Below are 15,062 nucleotides of genomic sequence, written 5' to 3' on the forward strand. Positions count from 1 at the left end.
TTTTTGGGGGGGGGGGGGGGGGGTGGTAGGGATTGGTACTCATTAATGAAGTGAGGGGGTAATCAAAGAAAAACCAGTGAAATTTGTAAACAAATTAAATAAATAAATAATAATAATGAAATAAATAAATAAATAAAAATAAAAATAAAAAATAAAAAAATATGAAATTTGAGAAAACTATTTTTAAATTTTTGTATTTATGCATATTTATATATATTTTAAAATTCTGTACGAAACAAAAAAGTGGAATAAAAACACAAACATGAATAAAGACATGCACTGTACACGGTAAGCTGTGAACAGTTTGTGTGTCTGCCAAATGGTGTGTACGGCAAATCTTTCTGAATTATGCATCCAAAACTTGTTTGAATACGCAAAGGCCTTCCATCGAACAGGAAACAGACACCGAACTCGACTCGTACTCTCAAACACAGGACCGCACAGCTTCCTATTCCCCTGGCAACAAGCTCCGATTGGCCCCGGCCGAGGTGACAATGCCACGGTGTGCTCCAATCAGACGGGAGGTAGATGCGCAGAGGTTTCAGTGACACCAGCGCTCCCTGCCACAGTGAATGGAAACGAGGAGGTGCAGCGGTGCGGTGTGTGGGGGGGGGGGGGGGGGTGGGGGCAGCACAACCGCTCCTGTGTTTAATAATAACTCCCGGGCCCACGGAGGTGGTTTCCTCTCCCCACAGCCTGAGAGAGAGAGATCGGCCCTGGTCGCCGTCGTCTGCTTCGCACACAGGATGCGTGTGCCGTCCTCCTTCACGGTTACAGTGCCTGTAACCCAGCCAGGAAAGTCCCACGGAAAAAAAAACTCCACCGCAGCGCAGGCTCCGTGTGCGCGGAAAAAACAACACCCATAAGTCACAGGCTATAAGTCACAACTTTTAGGACAGCCAGGCAACATACACATACTGTAGATGCAGCATACCGCAGGCTAATAAGATAAACGCTCGCAAAATATGTCATACCACTGCAAGTAGGAGCAAGAATGAATACATGCCCATTTGTGTACATGTTGAACTTGCATTTAAAGTCCTCTGGCTCTGTGACATAATTCAGATTTATCAGCTCCTTTTAAGGAATCCCATGTAAAGAGAACACAGTAATTATTTGGTGACTACCAAGTAATTCATTGTAAAATTGTTATTTATACCACGACAATGCTCTCCAGTGGCCTGTCACAACGTCATGTACATGCCAATGAAAAATGATAAAGGACTCTGTAACAGAAAGGTTTAGAAACCCCAGCTGCGGCAGCCACAGTACCACCCACAGACACTTCAAGTTTCACATCGAGATAAACATACAGACATGTCCTTGCCTTGCCATTTTTTCTAGCCCTGAATTTTGAGATGTTATGTCGCATAGCTCCAGCTACAAATGCCAATCTGATCGAAAACGACCCCGCAAAATCCAAATATCTCTTTACACACAACAGAGTGAGATGTCTGATGTGTATTTCGACAGATCTCTGGGGCTGGCCTGTTTTCATGGAGCTGACCTCCAGAAACTGGATTTTCCCCCCGACGTGTTTAGCATTCATTGTGCTGAGACCAGCAGGATACCAGCCCCTTCATTTAATGGGCAGTTTTCACCAGGCTGTTCTGTCCAGCGAAGTCCACCAACAGGGAGATGGAGAAGTCCAAAAAGTCATCCTGGTATGGAGAATGCAGACAGGGGACCTCGGCGAGGAGTCTGAAAACCCTTTTTGGAGTGTTTAAGCTGATCTATGGCCGGTCAAAGCTGATCAAAGCTGGTTGAGGTGGTGGAGCAGCTGGTGGCCAAACTGGTGGACAAGCTGACTTCAGGCTGATCAGCCGGTGAACAGCTGGTCGACCAGCTAAAACTAGCTAAAAGTGTTGAAAGCACAGTTTAAACCAGCTTGACCAGTTTAGGCTGGTTTAAACTGGAATTCTCAGCAGGGAATGAAACACCTGTATTTAATCGACTGCCCTGCCCAGCCCAGAGTTTGCAAGCCACAGCCTCCCAGCTCTGACCCAACACTACGTCACACACAGACCCAGGTCTGCACCAGTCAGGCGACTGCCCCAGCATTACAACATCACAAACCACCAGACAGCAAACCTGTCGGTCAGGCTAAATGAGTGTGGCTAGTATAATTCTGGATTATATGTAAGTATAATGCATTATAGAACTATACATGTATTGTCATTATTATATACAATAATGTATATCATATAAAACTAGAATTATAGCACAATTACTTTTACACCAACCCACATAGACCTAAAAACTCCATCACAAATTATGAGTCTCCAAATGAAAAGAAAAAAGCTTACGAGGACTAAAATGATTTTTAGTGGACTATGAGAGAAGCTGTTACCATTCATTTCTCCTACACTGGACTGTGTGATTCTGTTCAATTAACTAATTTTACACTCTGTTGTATCGCTTGTGGTTTCATTCGATGCAGTATTCTCCTAAATTCTTTCTTCCTGATCCAGTTCAACGTTCGGCATTTTCCACAATACCAATACAGCCAGCCTAATGAGGTGCAGAAGTGCTGTGTGTGTGTGTGTCTCCCCATCCAGTTTTCCTGTTCCGGCTTTGGGTCAGGATTGCAGACTGTACTGGGGCGGGGCTTGACTGTATTGGAGCGGGGCTTGACAGCACCAACCAGCTCTCAGAGTACAGACGTTCCCACTGCTGAAGAGGCAGGTCCGTCAATCAATCACCCTGTCAGTCTTTCTCCCTGACACTGGAGCGGACCGAGAGAACTCTCGACTGCACCGAGTACAATTACTGCAGAAGCGTTAATATGAAACAAACACACGGTACGTTCCCACCAGATTAGTCCACAAACAAGTTACAGCATGAGCAGAATTATGCAAACACACCAAAAAAGTGTTATGATGAGAAAACTGTAATAACAGAAAACTAGAAATGAAAACAAGATAAAGACATAAAAGTCACGTTTTCCACTGGTATGTAAAATCCTTTCCTTTTCTGAAATTAAGAGAATTTATGAAATAGCGGGGAGACTGTTATATGTAAAAGGTAAAGGCGTTTAAGATAGGAGAATAACATGAACCGCAACTAAAATGTTCCTGTCGCTTGCTTGAGGCTATCGCATGGGTCAGTTGCACATTAACTAGTTAAAGCTCTGGTAGTAGATTTCTGCAGTGCACTAAAAGGTATATCCAGTGTCAGTATCTGACTGAGGCAGACGGGAGTTGCTTGGTTATTCCTGAATAGGAAGAACAGGCATTTTGTTTCAAACAGGGCCCTCCTTTCTCTCCCATTAGACGATCTTTGTACTCAACCTCCACAACACTAAAGAAATCCTATTTTACAGACTTATGCAAACAGAGATTCACTGATTCACAACAGCATGTTTTTCAGTAGTTAAACCCAACCACTCAGTGCTGGTGGCCAAAAGATTTGTTTAATGTTGAACAAAATGTGAGGTTTAGTGAAATATTGCAAATGAAGGAGTAGAATGCTAAATTACATTTTCTCCCTCTTTCTCCCTTTCATTTGCCTTTCAAATCTGGATCAGACAGTTTAACTTTGGAAAACAGAAGTGGGGTCTTGCCAGAGCAAAGTGAAAACTTCTCAGAGAGAAATCCTGCCTGGATACAGGCATTAGCCAATCAGGAGTCAATTTTCAGCATGCAAACAAAAGCTGGGCTCTGGTGCAGCTGCCTGGGTCAGAGGTCACCAGTCCTTTCCAAAGTCCCTCAAACACTTTAATCAGAGAGTGTCTGTGGTCGAAGGCCTGTCACTGCATGTTCCAGCAGAGAAACAATACTAGCGTTATGCTGCTGGTGAATCCAGTAAAGGCTAATATCAGTGCTAACCAGATGTCGCACAAACACAAAATTGCAAAAATTAAAACCAACAAAAATATATATTACAAAGCCTCCTTTGCTCAGCTATTTCTAAGTCAAACTCCAGAGATCTAGAATGCAATTGTTGACCGTATCAGGCATAACAATTTTATTAATTTTGTCCAAATTTTTCATTTTATTTTTTCATGATTTATAATTTCATCAAAAATACGTAATTCAATCGTAGACTGATTAAATAGTAAAACTACAAAAAGCTTTCCCTTTATCTACTGCTGGTCCCTTCACCTGCCTGAACTGGCAGGCATACACCTGCAACCATCAAATGCGCTACACATTATTTTCCCATCACAGGCACATTGCAATGACGCTTTCATGCACACGTCATCGCTACAACAATGTAATCATACTTTCTTCATACGCACGCCATCACAACAATATAACATTGTAATGGTCCTATCAGAACGATGTGTGTCGAATGATGTTGTTAAATTGTTTCTGGAAGCAGAGACTTTAAAAACAAACTTCAGCGCTTTGATCTCACTGACCTACCCTTGCACACAGGGGCGTTGTAGAGGGGGCTGACTACCCAGGGCCCGAATGGGGGGAGGGCCCTCGACAAGATTGGAATGATGCGTGAGAGACATGGATCAAGAGAGGAAGGGGGCCCACAGAGACTGCTTATTTATATATAAATGCAGTCCATGCTTATGTATAGGGCCCAGAATTTTGTGCTACAGCCCTGCCTGCACACGAAGGAGACAGTGTGGCTGAGTCTAGGGCCTGTCGAAGGCGAGGGGCGGGCGGGTGGGGGGGCAGGGGGGTAGTTCTACTGAAAGGCAGTGTAGTGCCGGGTGGGGGCGGGGGGGTAGTTCTGCTGAAAGGCCGTGTAGTGCCGGGTGGGGGCTGGGGGGGAGAGGTTGGGGAGGAGAGAGGTGGAGGGGGGGTATCACAGATGGCAGCGAGCCATGGGGAGAGAAAGAGGGACGGAGAGAAGCTAGGAGAGGGGGTGCGCCTCCATTGTCTCATGCGAACAGCAGATGCCCCGTGCGTGAAGGCCCAGCGGGGTGAGGCGGGTACCCAGCTCGCGTGCCGAGGGGCCGGGGCGCCCCTCCCGGCTCCGCCCCCGCCGATGGGACTGCGGGAGAGGGGGCCTCTCGCTCCCACTGGTGCCCCCAGGTTTCACGGGCGTACAGTGCTGGTAGGGAGAGGAGGAGGGGGGCGGCCAAGTGGAGGCTCTGGACGCATTCCTGGGCTTTTCTCATGGAAATACATCCAGGGCCCGCTCCCCCCGCACTTCCACATTCACACGGTCCTAAAAAACACAGCAACAGCAGCCACAACCCACCCCCATCCAGCCACAGACACACTACACACCTCACCATTAGTGTAACATACAGTACACACCTCGCCATTAGTGTAGGTACACTACACACCTCACCATTAGTGTAGGTACACTACACACCTCACCATTAGTGTAGGTACACTACACACCTCGCCATTAGTGTAGATACACTACACACCTCACCATTAGTGTAGATACACTACACACCTCGCCATTAGTGTAGGTACACTACACACCTCACCATTAGTGTAGGTACACTACACACCTCGCCATTAGTGTAGATACACTACACACCTCACCATTAGTGTAGATACACTACACACCTCGCCATTAGTGTAGGTATACTACACACCTCACCATTAGTGTAGATACACTACACACCTCGCCATTAGTGTAGATACACTACACACCTCACCATTAGTGTAGATACACTACACACCTCACCATTAGTGTAGGTACACTACACACCTCGCCATTAGTGTACGTACACTACACACCTCACCATTAGTGTAGATACACTACACACCTCGCCATTAGTGTAGATACACTACACACCTCACCATTAGTGTAGATATACTACACACCTCACCATTAGTGTAGGTACACTACACACCTCACCATTAGTGCAGATACAATACACACCTCACCATTAGTACAGACATACTACACACCTCACCATTGGTACAGACATACTACACACTTCACCATTAGTGTAGATTCACTACACACCTCACCATTAGTACAGACACTACACACCTCACCATTAGTGTAGATACACTACACACCTCACCATTAGTGCAGATACACTACACACCTCGCCATTAGTGTAGATACACTACGCACCAAATCATTAGTGCAGATACAATACACACCTCACCATTAGTGTAGACACACTACACACCTCACCATTAGTACAGACATACTACACACCTCACCATTGGTACAGACATACTACACACTTCACCATTAGTGTAGATTCACTACACACCTCACCATTAGTACAGACACTACACACCTCACCATTAGTGTAGATACACTACACACCTCACCATTAGTGTAGATACACTACACACCTCGCCATTAGTGTAGATACACTACGCACCAAATCATTAGTGCAGATACAATACACACCTCACCATTAGTGTAGACACACTACACACCTCACCATTAGTACAGACATACTACACACCTCACCATTAGTACAGACATACTACACACCTCACCATTAGTGTAGACACACTACACACCTCACCATTAGTACAGACACTACACACCTCACCATTAGTACAGACATACTACACACTTCACCATTAGTGTAGATTCACTACACACCTCACCATTAGTACAGACACTACACACCTCACCATTAGTGTAGATACACTACACACCTCACCATTAGTGTAGATACAATACACACCTCACCATTAGTGCAGATGCAGTAATATCTCTCCCCTCCTGCTCAAAGGAGTGCTAGGTTGCAGCTTATTTAATAAAAGGTGGTGAAAGTGGGGAGAATTCACTGTGTATGAGCCCACTGCTGCTCTCTGAGATGAGAATAGTTCAATAGTGGGGATGGGAGAAATTGATCATTTCATTTATATAGCACTTTTCACAAAACTCAAAGATGCTTAGCTTACCATTGAAGAATGGAAGTATTGGTGGCTAAGACATGAAAAATTCAAGTCAAATCTCTGGTATAATCTCACTCCCAAAAGTTCTATTTTTGCGCTGTTTCTTGCCTTGCTACTCTGCAAAGCAGAGTAGCAAGGCAAGTTCTCGGTAAAAACAAGTTCTCTGTAAAAAAGTTATCGGTAAAAACGCTATACAAATGAAATGGAATTGAATTGAATATTAAGAGCTCAGTTGTCATGAGAAATCAACATTCATTCAAAGTATTAAACAGGTATAAAGGAGGCCGATTTAGAGTCTCATTCACACTCATATATACACCCAGCAGGGCCTGGGAGACCAGTGAAGGAGCCCCAGGCGGTGCTGCTCGCTAGCGGGTCCAGGGCTGGACTGTTTTCTTAACCACGAGCTGGGACTGACCAAATGGTCCTAACTGCAAACTGCGAAAAGGTGGACACTTTATAAACATAAACATTGCGCCTTCGCCATCGGCAAAGTTTCAGCTTGTAGACTGTTAACCGCACATAGTTTGTCCTGATTTCTTTGACAACACACTCGTTGTGCTCCTACGAGCGGCACAAGATCCTCCAGGTGCATTGGGTAAATATTTTCATGAATAATATCCCCACAAGACTGAAGTCTGAGAGACTGATTAAGAAGGTGGCTTGTTGCACGTTGAAGAGTTCCAATAGTGCTTGTCAACCAATAAATTTTCAGCGCGATGGCCATCTGTTCAGTAAAAACGTTCTGAAGTTGCCACAGGCTGATAACCAATTCCTGGGGGGGAGAATGTCTCATGTCTCCTGTCTCGTGTTCTCCCTCAAATAACATGTTAAGATAATAAGCAGTTTCAATGACCACGGTGGTTTAAGGAGGCTCTGTTCTTTCTCCTCGCATATTTACACAATCAGGCTGCTGGAGCCTTTCAGAGCACATTAAGAAAACAGCGATCTGGGGGCTGAGATGGCCGCTCTGAGAGAGCAGTTTTATAACGCCCCGGCTGTGTGGCACTTCGGCCACGCCCACTGCGGACCACCCAGCGACAGGGCCGAGGCCAGGACAGAACGGCCCGCCTTCCTTCATACAAGCTGCATTGATAACTCGTACAAACACACACACAGACACACACAGATAACACACACACACACAGATAACACAGACACACACACAGACAGACAGACACACACACACACAGATAACGCAGACACACACACACACACACACAGACAGACAGACACACACACACACACACAGATAACGCAGACACACACACACACACACAGACAGACAGACACACACACACACAGATAACGCAGGCCTCCTCGCCAGCCCACTATCTCCACCGCAAACACCACCGCCCTTTCTCGCTCCCAGCCCACGGCATGACACCGCTTCACCAACAGAGCTGAAAACAGCCGCCCTCCTCCTGCCAGAAGACAAAGCACAGAAAACTGCCTGTCGTATTTTGATTAGTAAAACAGCGTCCATTAAGAACTGCTGAGAACTGATGTTTGCATTCAAGAGAAAGACCTGACAAAACATCTCCTCCTGCCTGTCAGTCCATTAACAAAATAACAGAAACACTTCTCGAAGGGTTTAAATGAAAATCACTGAAACTCCAGGTGCTGGAACAAGAATAAAGAAATAAGGCTTTAAAGCTGCAGTATTATGAAAGTACTGACTCTCAAGGGGCACTCTAGTACATTGATACATAAATCTGGACCTCGAATCCAAATCCGGCCCTGGTTCTCTTTTCCCCCAGGTAATTAACCGAACAATTCGTGCTGCTGATTGGCCAGGCTGTATTCACACCTGATTCCCAGGTAAAGGGAGGGTGGAAAACCAGCAGTTCTTGGACCTCAAGGGCCATGATTTGAGCAACAGGGCCCTAGTTATGGTATTTATCTAAGGACAATGTCCAGTTCTCTGTCACGGGCAGGGTTTATGGTCTTTAAAGCCAGCACAGCTCTGTAATTCGGCTTGGCTGTTATTTCTGGTGACAGAATGTCTGACTCTCTTCACAGGTGTCTGTTGTGTGCAGAGACATGCATGCAGCCACTGCCAGCTGGTGCGTGTGACATCGTGGGTTATGGTCTTGTGGTTGGCAGCACATCAGACAGGTGGCTTATCGTTCTGCACCAGCAAAGACGCAGCAGCTACATGCAATGGGCATGACGTCAGGCTAACGGTTGCCCTGACATTTTCCATTTCTACCCCATTGCCATTTGTTGACTGTGGTGAAGTTGCATGCAAGGCACCTTGAGCTTTAAGGCTATTTGCAGGATTTCATTGGACCATGTAGTAGGAACATCGGATGAAACCAACAGTCTGTAATCTCCATCTCCGTGAATTTAGCCATTTCAGTCAAATGCTCAGCTCTGTGAAGCGAAGCAGAACCATCAGAGAACACTTTATTAGCCTTAAAGCGTATTATGGTGAGCGTGTCCTTATACCGTCTGTGTTGGGTTTTTTTTTTTTTCCCCCTGACTCTGGTGACTGGCAACAATTAGGCCGTTCGCGTCAGAAATACAGGACAGCCTTGGGGTCACGACCCGGCATATTGGGCCCCCATAAGCACAGAGTGGCAAAGCGTGAAAACGGGCACGTCTGCACACAGCCGAGGAGGTGCCAGGCTGTTGAAATCAGCGCGCGTTACGCCACAGCAGACGTGACCTCCGTGGCTGCACGTGCGTTTCCTGTTGTGAGCACCGAACAGAGCAACGGCGAAGATGCGAGGACAAAACCAAGCCCAGCATACGCTGAGGCATCACACAGATCTCCCTGTCTGACCAGGGGGGAGAATAACAGCGAGGCGTGGAAAGAGATGGCGGGACACAAAGTTATATACTGCTAATAAGCTCAATATGGCGTCCGATCACAAAACGAGCCATAAACACAATAACGCATCCAGACCTCTTACCCAGTAGACACATCTGCACTCCACCCCGACAAACACACCCATGCTTCTCAACCCAAACATCAGTGAATCCATGTGTTTGGGTCTCAACCCCTGCAATATGTTCGGAGGATTTTGAATTTTTAAGCTTAAAGCGTTCTGATGTGAGGATAAGAAAGTTTTCTATTAGAATGTTGTGTATTTGCCCGGAATTCATTCCTAAATTTGACTCACAATTACATGCACAAGTATTTTCTGGTAATCAATTCACAGTAGCTAGTGCAGTGACACGCATACACCCCTGGTCATCAGTCTTATTTACAAAGTACTGTATGCACAACACAGGGTCCTAACAAGCCTTAAACTACAGGCCCTCGGAGTTCTCCCAAACATGGCCCAGGGTGCACATTTTATTTCATTCGGCATATGAGCATAGAATTGGAACGAGCACTACAAGTTCTTTACACACGTTAACATCTGGAGCAAGACGCAAGGAGGCACAGTTCATTCTGAGCAGAGAACACTTTGCTCATAATTCTAGCTTTGTACGCTCTGTCTGACATGGACGTGTTTGACCTTCGCTGAGGAAATGTTCAGATACTCCTGAAATGGCCTCCAGTTCTCCATTTTTGCACTCCGCTCCTGACAGATGTGGTTTTGTCTGAAACATAACCGTTCTGATGCAAATGAGACTAATATTTACAAAGAACATCAACAGTTTTATAAAGGATTTCTTTCGGCCCGTTCTAATTGCGGAAAACGTGACTGAAAACTTGGGATTGGGAAAATAATCACATATTTTTGACCTAAAGATTTGTGAATGAAAGTCATAAAAACGCAGACTCTATTAGTTATGAAGAATTTTCTGTCAACAGGATATTTATACCAAAAACTGACACGAGGCTGAAATTTAACATCGAAGTGTCAGAGAACTGAGATATTTTCCCTCATAAATGTCCAGATAGCACAATTTTTGGATCTGGACTTTCACAACAGGACTTGGGACCCTATGACTAATTTACAAGGACAGATCAGTGTTCATATATGTCCAATTTAGTGAAACCTATAGCACTCATAACTGCACCCTGATTGACATAAATCTCCTGCGGTAGATGACTCGTTTCTCGTTTTCATTTCAGACAAATATGAGAACTCCCCTGATCAAGTGGAACGAAGTGAGGAGAAACGGACGCACTGCAGGACGCCACTGAGCGAAGGGCTTGGTTCGTTTCACAATGTGCATGTGTAAATGTAGAGAAATCGAGTTTAAAATGAGTCACTTTGGCACTGTATTCACAAAAATCCAACATACCTGCATATCAGATTTCTTTATATCTGATGTCTGTCACACCGGATTTATAATCCACCATTTATGAAACTCCATTCGATCTGCATGCAGAATGTGACCCGTGTGGGAATTGCAAATAAATTAGACATGCTGCACAGACAGTAAACAGGGCTTTAAACAGCTTAACCTAAATTTCAGCTTCAAAATGAAGCATTTCTTGAGCTGACAAAGGGCAAGTGATAATTCGAAAGTCATGAAAGTTTATTATCTTAAAAATTACATCAAGTCAAGTACAAAACCGTACAAGTATCTATATGTACACAAATCCATACAAAAAAAGTACATTAAAATCATACTGTGCTCTCAAATTAGCTTACAAATTCTACATGTCACAAAAAAAAAAAAAACAATTGGTAAACAATTTCAGCTGCTCAACAGCTCACTGAGAATGCTACATGCTGAGAGACAGCTCACTCCAGCACAGAGATAAAAGCTTGTCAGTTTGGTGGCAAGGAATTCACAACAACCTCACAGCTTGCTCCAACAGGCAATGGACTTTTTGAAAAGGGAACTCAACAGCCCAAATGACATCACTTCCTTAAGCAGGAACAACACCCCCCACCCCCCACCCCAACCCACCACTAGGGCCTAAATTCTGAGGGCGCTTTCCCCTTTGGGGAAATCAATTTGATAGATTTCACATCCACAATCAAAAAAAGGTATCTTTTCAAATGCAGTAAACAAGTTTACAATAAATCTCAACTTAAGACAACCGTGGGGACTGTTTGAATACTCTGGTTTAATTGCACAACTTTATTTTGAACATCAGTCAATTTGGCAGTGAGGTACATTGCCACTATTTTACTTAAGGCAGAGGTCATATTGCTGTTATACCTAAATATAGAATTTGAAAGGGAACACATGCAAAAAAATGTTTTAAAAGCAGTGGTACAGCTTTTTGGTTTCATTTAAGGAGGAAAACACTTGGTCCCATTTTTAAGTAGTGCATCCATTGCCTTTTTTTTAATGATACAACCCATTCAATTGTCAGTGTCAAAAAGGCCACATTGTTTCCAGTATAGAGGGAGACATTGACAATCACTGTACCGATGCTGTATTTCTGAATCACAATTATTGCACCTTATCTGAAATACAAACCCCTCCAAATGAAGTAAACTGTGTGAGAAATACCAGTGTGTTACAGACTAAGCTTCACTTTGTGGCCCAATAGGGGCACACACACACTGTGAAGATAGGCAGTGCAAAGACAATAGCCCAAAGGCACTAAACTACCTGCATAACAAGGGAACACATAGTGCTTCTGGAATTGTCCTTATCAGGTAATTTTTAAAAAGGGGAAAACAGCAAAAGCTGCCATATTAAGCAAGTAATAAATAGTATGGGGGGGGGGGGGGGGGGGGGAGACAAATAGCTACCCAGTAAGAAGGGGGGAAAACAACAAAAAAATACAACGGAGATGATCACTGGCCCCAAGGTTCCCCCTCGCTGAAGCTCGCATTGCCTGTCTGGTGTCCCATTCCCCGGGACACACTTAGCTCGAAACTGTCATCAGGTAGTTTTTAGGCGGGCTGGTGCGGCCCATCAAAAAGTGGTTCTTGCAGTGCAGTGCGGAGTTGTTACACGCGGAGGAAACACTGCTGGGCGCGGGGACTTCGGCCTCGTATAGGACACATATGGAACCATCTTCGCCGATGCGATAAGACACCTCGTATGGATCCACCCACATAGTCAGCTCCCTCGGCAAAAGCTCGTACAGGTGATGGCTGTTCAGACCAATTCGCCTGGCGACTTTGCTTATGATGGGGTCCATTTCGTGGTTGATGCGAATACACCTGTAGCCAGAGCCTTTCTGTGGCTTTTCCGGGAACCAATGGTCCTTGTAGTGTTCTGAAAAGTAATTTGTGAAAAGAAAAGAAATTGTGAATTGAGCTTTCTGTATGCATCTCCTGAAATACAGAAGCTTAGCAAACAGTCTTTTGTAAAATCCCAATGGACTCTAGCTAACTTAGCGGGCAAGCTAACTGTGACCGTTTACCCACAACAAAAGCTTCGATTCAACAGAAACGAACATGGCCGTGGACGTTTAAAGTTTACCAGGAAGCCACCTAGCCTACACAACTTCTGGTAATTAGTCGTGAGGCACCTTCCATTAGCTAAACGTAAACAATACCATTAGCTAGTTAGCGTTAGGCAAGTATCTATCCAAAACTTCGTTTTTGAAGCAAAGCCATCGTTACTACAAATATAATATATGCGGAAATATTGTTCATATTTATTCCGCAATGTATTGTGCTCAAATGCTGTAAGTTATAACCGACCAATATTTAAATGATAAAGTTAGCTACCTGAAAGTGCTTGATGGAGGCAGTCGCTGAAAATCTGCAGCTGTTGTTCAGTGAGGAAGCCTCTTGTTCTTAACAAACTGGACACAAAGCCCGCTGCTGCTGTTACTTCTGGGCCCATTTCAGCTTTGGTGTAGCCGTGGTTCATTTTCCGCTTCGCTGATGTTTTATCGAGGTAGTTAGCTATAGTTTAGCCAACAGGTGAAAAAATAATTCGAAAGTTTGTATAAAACTGTATTTGTTAGCGTGTTGTTTAGCAATGTCGCTATGAAGGTCTGAACAAAAATTCTCCAAAGTAAAACCGCTCGAAATTTTACGCTCTGGTTTTACAAATGATGTCTTGTTCTGTTGAGCATTCTTTATCCAAATGGGGAAAGTTGGAGATTTTAAAAAGACCAACGTATAAAAACCGTATAGGCTACCGGGTACGCCTATACTGCTCTCGTACCACCTCGTGTAGTACGTGACTTCTTCACTGTACTCCGAAGGAATTACACCCTTTTTATTTAGTAGAACATAGTGGTGACATAATCGACGTACGTCGTGGATTGATAGGGAGTTTGACCAATCAGCATCTTACAGTTCTGCAACCTATTAAAACGTATGTTTTGATTGGCTCCCATTCTGGATAAAAAAATTCTAGAGCTCTCGGGTGTCTATGCAAATAAACTTCCGCTTGTCCATTTTGAGAAATTGACGTCAAAAGGCCTGGGTGCAACTTGACTACAGTTTGTGTTTTCTGCCTTTGGGAAATGAGATTGTAGCAGTAACTATCAGCCAAATACCGAAATAGTTTCAATTTATTAGCTGGTGTTAGCGCTATTCAAAAAAAAAAACATGTGTAGTAAACATAACAGAAATCGCACGGAATGTGAAATGCAGCTTGCTACATTTGCGTAGCACTGCGTTAAATGTTTCTTGCTACATTTTTTATAATGACGCTTTTTGTCATTATAAGCTAAATAACACAGCTACTTTTTATAATGTGTATTACCCACTCATCTTTAGTTGAATGTATGTAGAATATAGTTTACGAATTAGGCTACAGGAAGAACCTTTTATGGTCTACTTCTGATTTAATTTAAAATCATTTTAAAATATGGTGTTTTAATTTATTGCTGTCTAAATATATTTTCTTATAATAGCCTAATAGTTTTAGTTGCTATTAGTTAGCCTATTATCCTAATCTTAATAGAAAGAGAAGCTTCTTGAGAACACCTTCTCAAAAGTATGTAGGCTATGTATTATTATTGTTACTATAATTATTGTTGTTCACAATAGCAATAATAATAACGATAATAATGTTATCCACTGTTTTTTTTGTTTTTTTGCTGTTTTTTGTGAGGAGGAGCTGGAGCTAAGGAAACAGGCCTAAAGTCTAATGGATGTGCTTGAACGATGGACAGCCGGTTCAGAGAGCCATTCAGCGTGATTTCGGTTTTCCTCGTTGGATGCTTACTCAAATGAATTCGTGACAGTGAGATCTGTTGCTACACCCGGCCAATAAAATGGTGATTTAAACAGAAGTAAATAAACGACAGCGAACGCGTTATACTTCCACTGTAGCTCACGAAAGAAAGTGTTTCTCTTTACCGGAAAATTCTAGCCTACGCGATGCGAAAATGGTAACCATTTTACAGTATTATCCTACAGAAAATAGCAACTAAGATCAAAAGAAGGCTGTACTGCTCTCGGCGAAGTTGCTATGGTTTCTGTAACTGCTGAC

At 43.8% G+C, this 15,062-nt stretch overlaps 1 protein-coding gene across 1 annotated transcript; it reads right to left on the reverse strand.

Annotated features, from left to right (window-relative positions):
• Positions 1-11,999: 11,999 nt before the first annotated feature.
• Positions 12,000-13,813, reverse strand: LOC118208584 (protein BTG2-like). Its single transcript, XM_035383409.1, has 2 exons — positions 13,340-13,813; positions 12,000-12,881 (listed from the first exon to the last, which is right to left on the reverse strand). The coding sequence occupies exons 1-2, from the start codon at positions 13,482-13,484 to the stop codon at positions 12,526-12,528; spliced, it is 501 nt and encodes a 166-aa protein (XP_035239300.1). The 5' UTR covers positions 13,485-13,813; the 3' UTR covers positions 12,000-12,525.
• Between the last annotated feature and the right edge of the window lie 1,249 nt (positions 13,814-15,062).

The sequence above is a fragment of the Anguilla anguilla genome, chromosome 11 (assembly GCF_013347855.1).
Source record: "Anguilla anguilla isolate fAngAng1 chromosome 11, fAngAng1.pri, whole genome shotgun sequence".
NCBI classification, from domain to species: domain Eukaryota; kingdom Metazoa; phylum Chordata; class Actinopteri; order Anguilliformes; family Anguillidae; genus Anguilla; species Anguilla anguilla.

Excerpts from the sequence above, each read along its gene's own strand:
- LOC118208584 (XM_035383409.1), bottom strand. The coding sequence starts at position 13,484 with ATGAACCACGGCTACACCAAAGCTGAAATGGGCCCAGAAGTAACAGCA. Across the intron at positions 12,882-13,339 it reads CCTCCATCAAGCACTTTCAG|AACACTACAAGGACCATTGG; the intron begins GTAGCTAACTTT and ends ATTACTTTTCAG.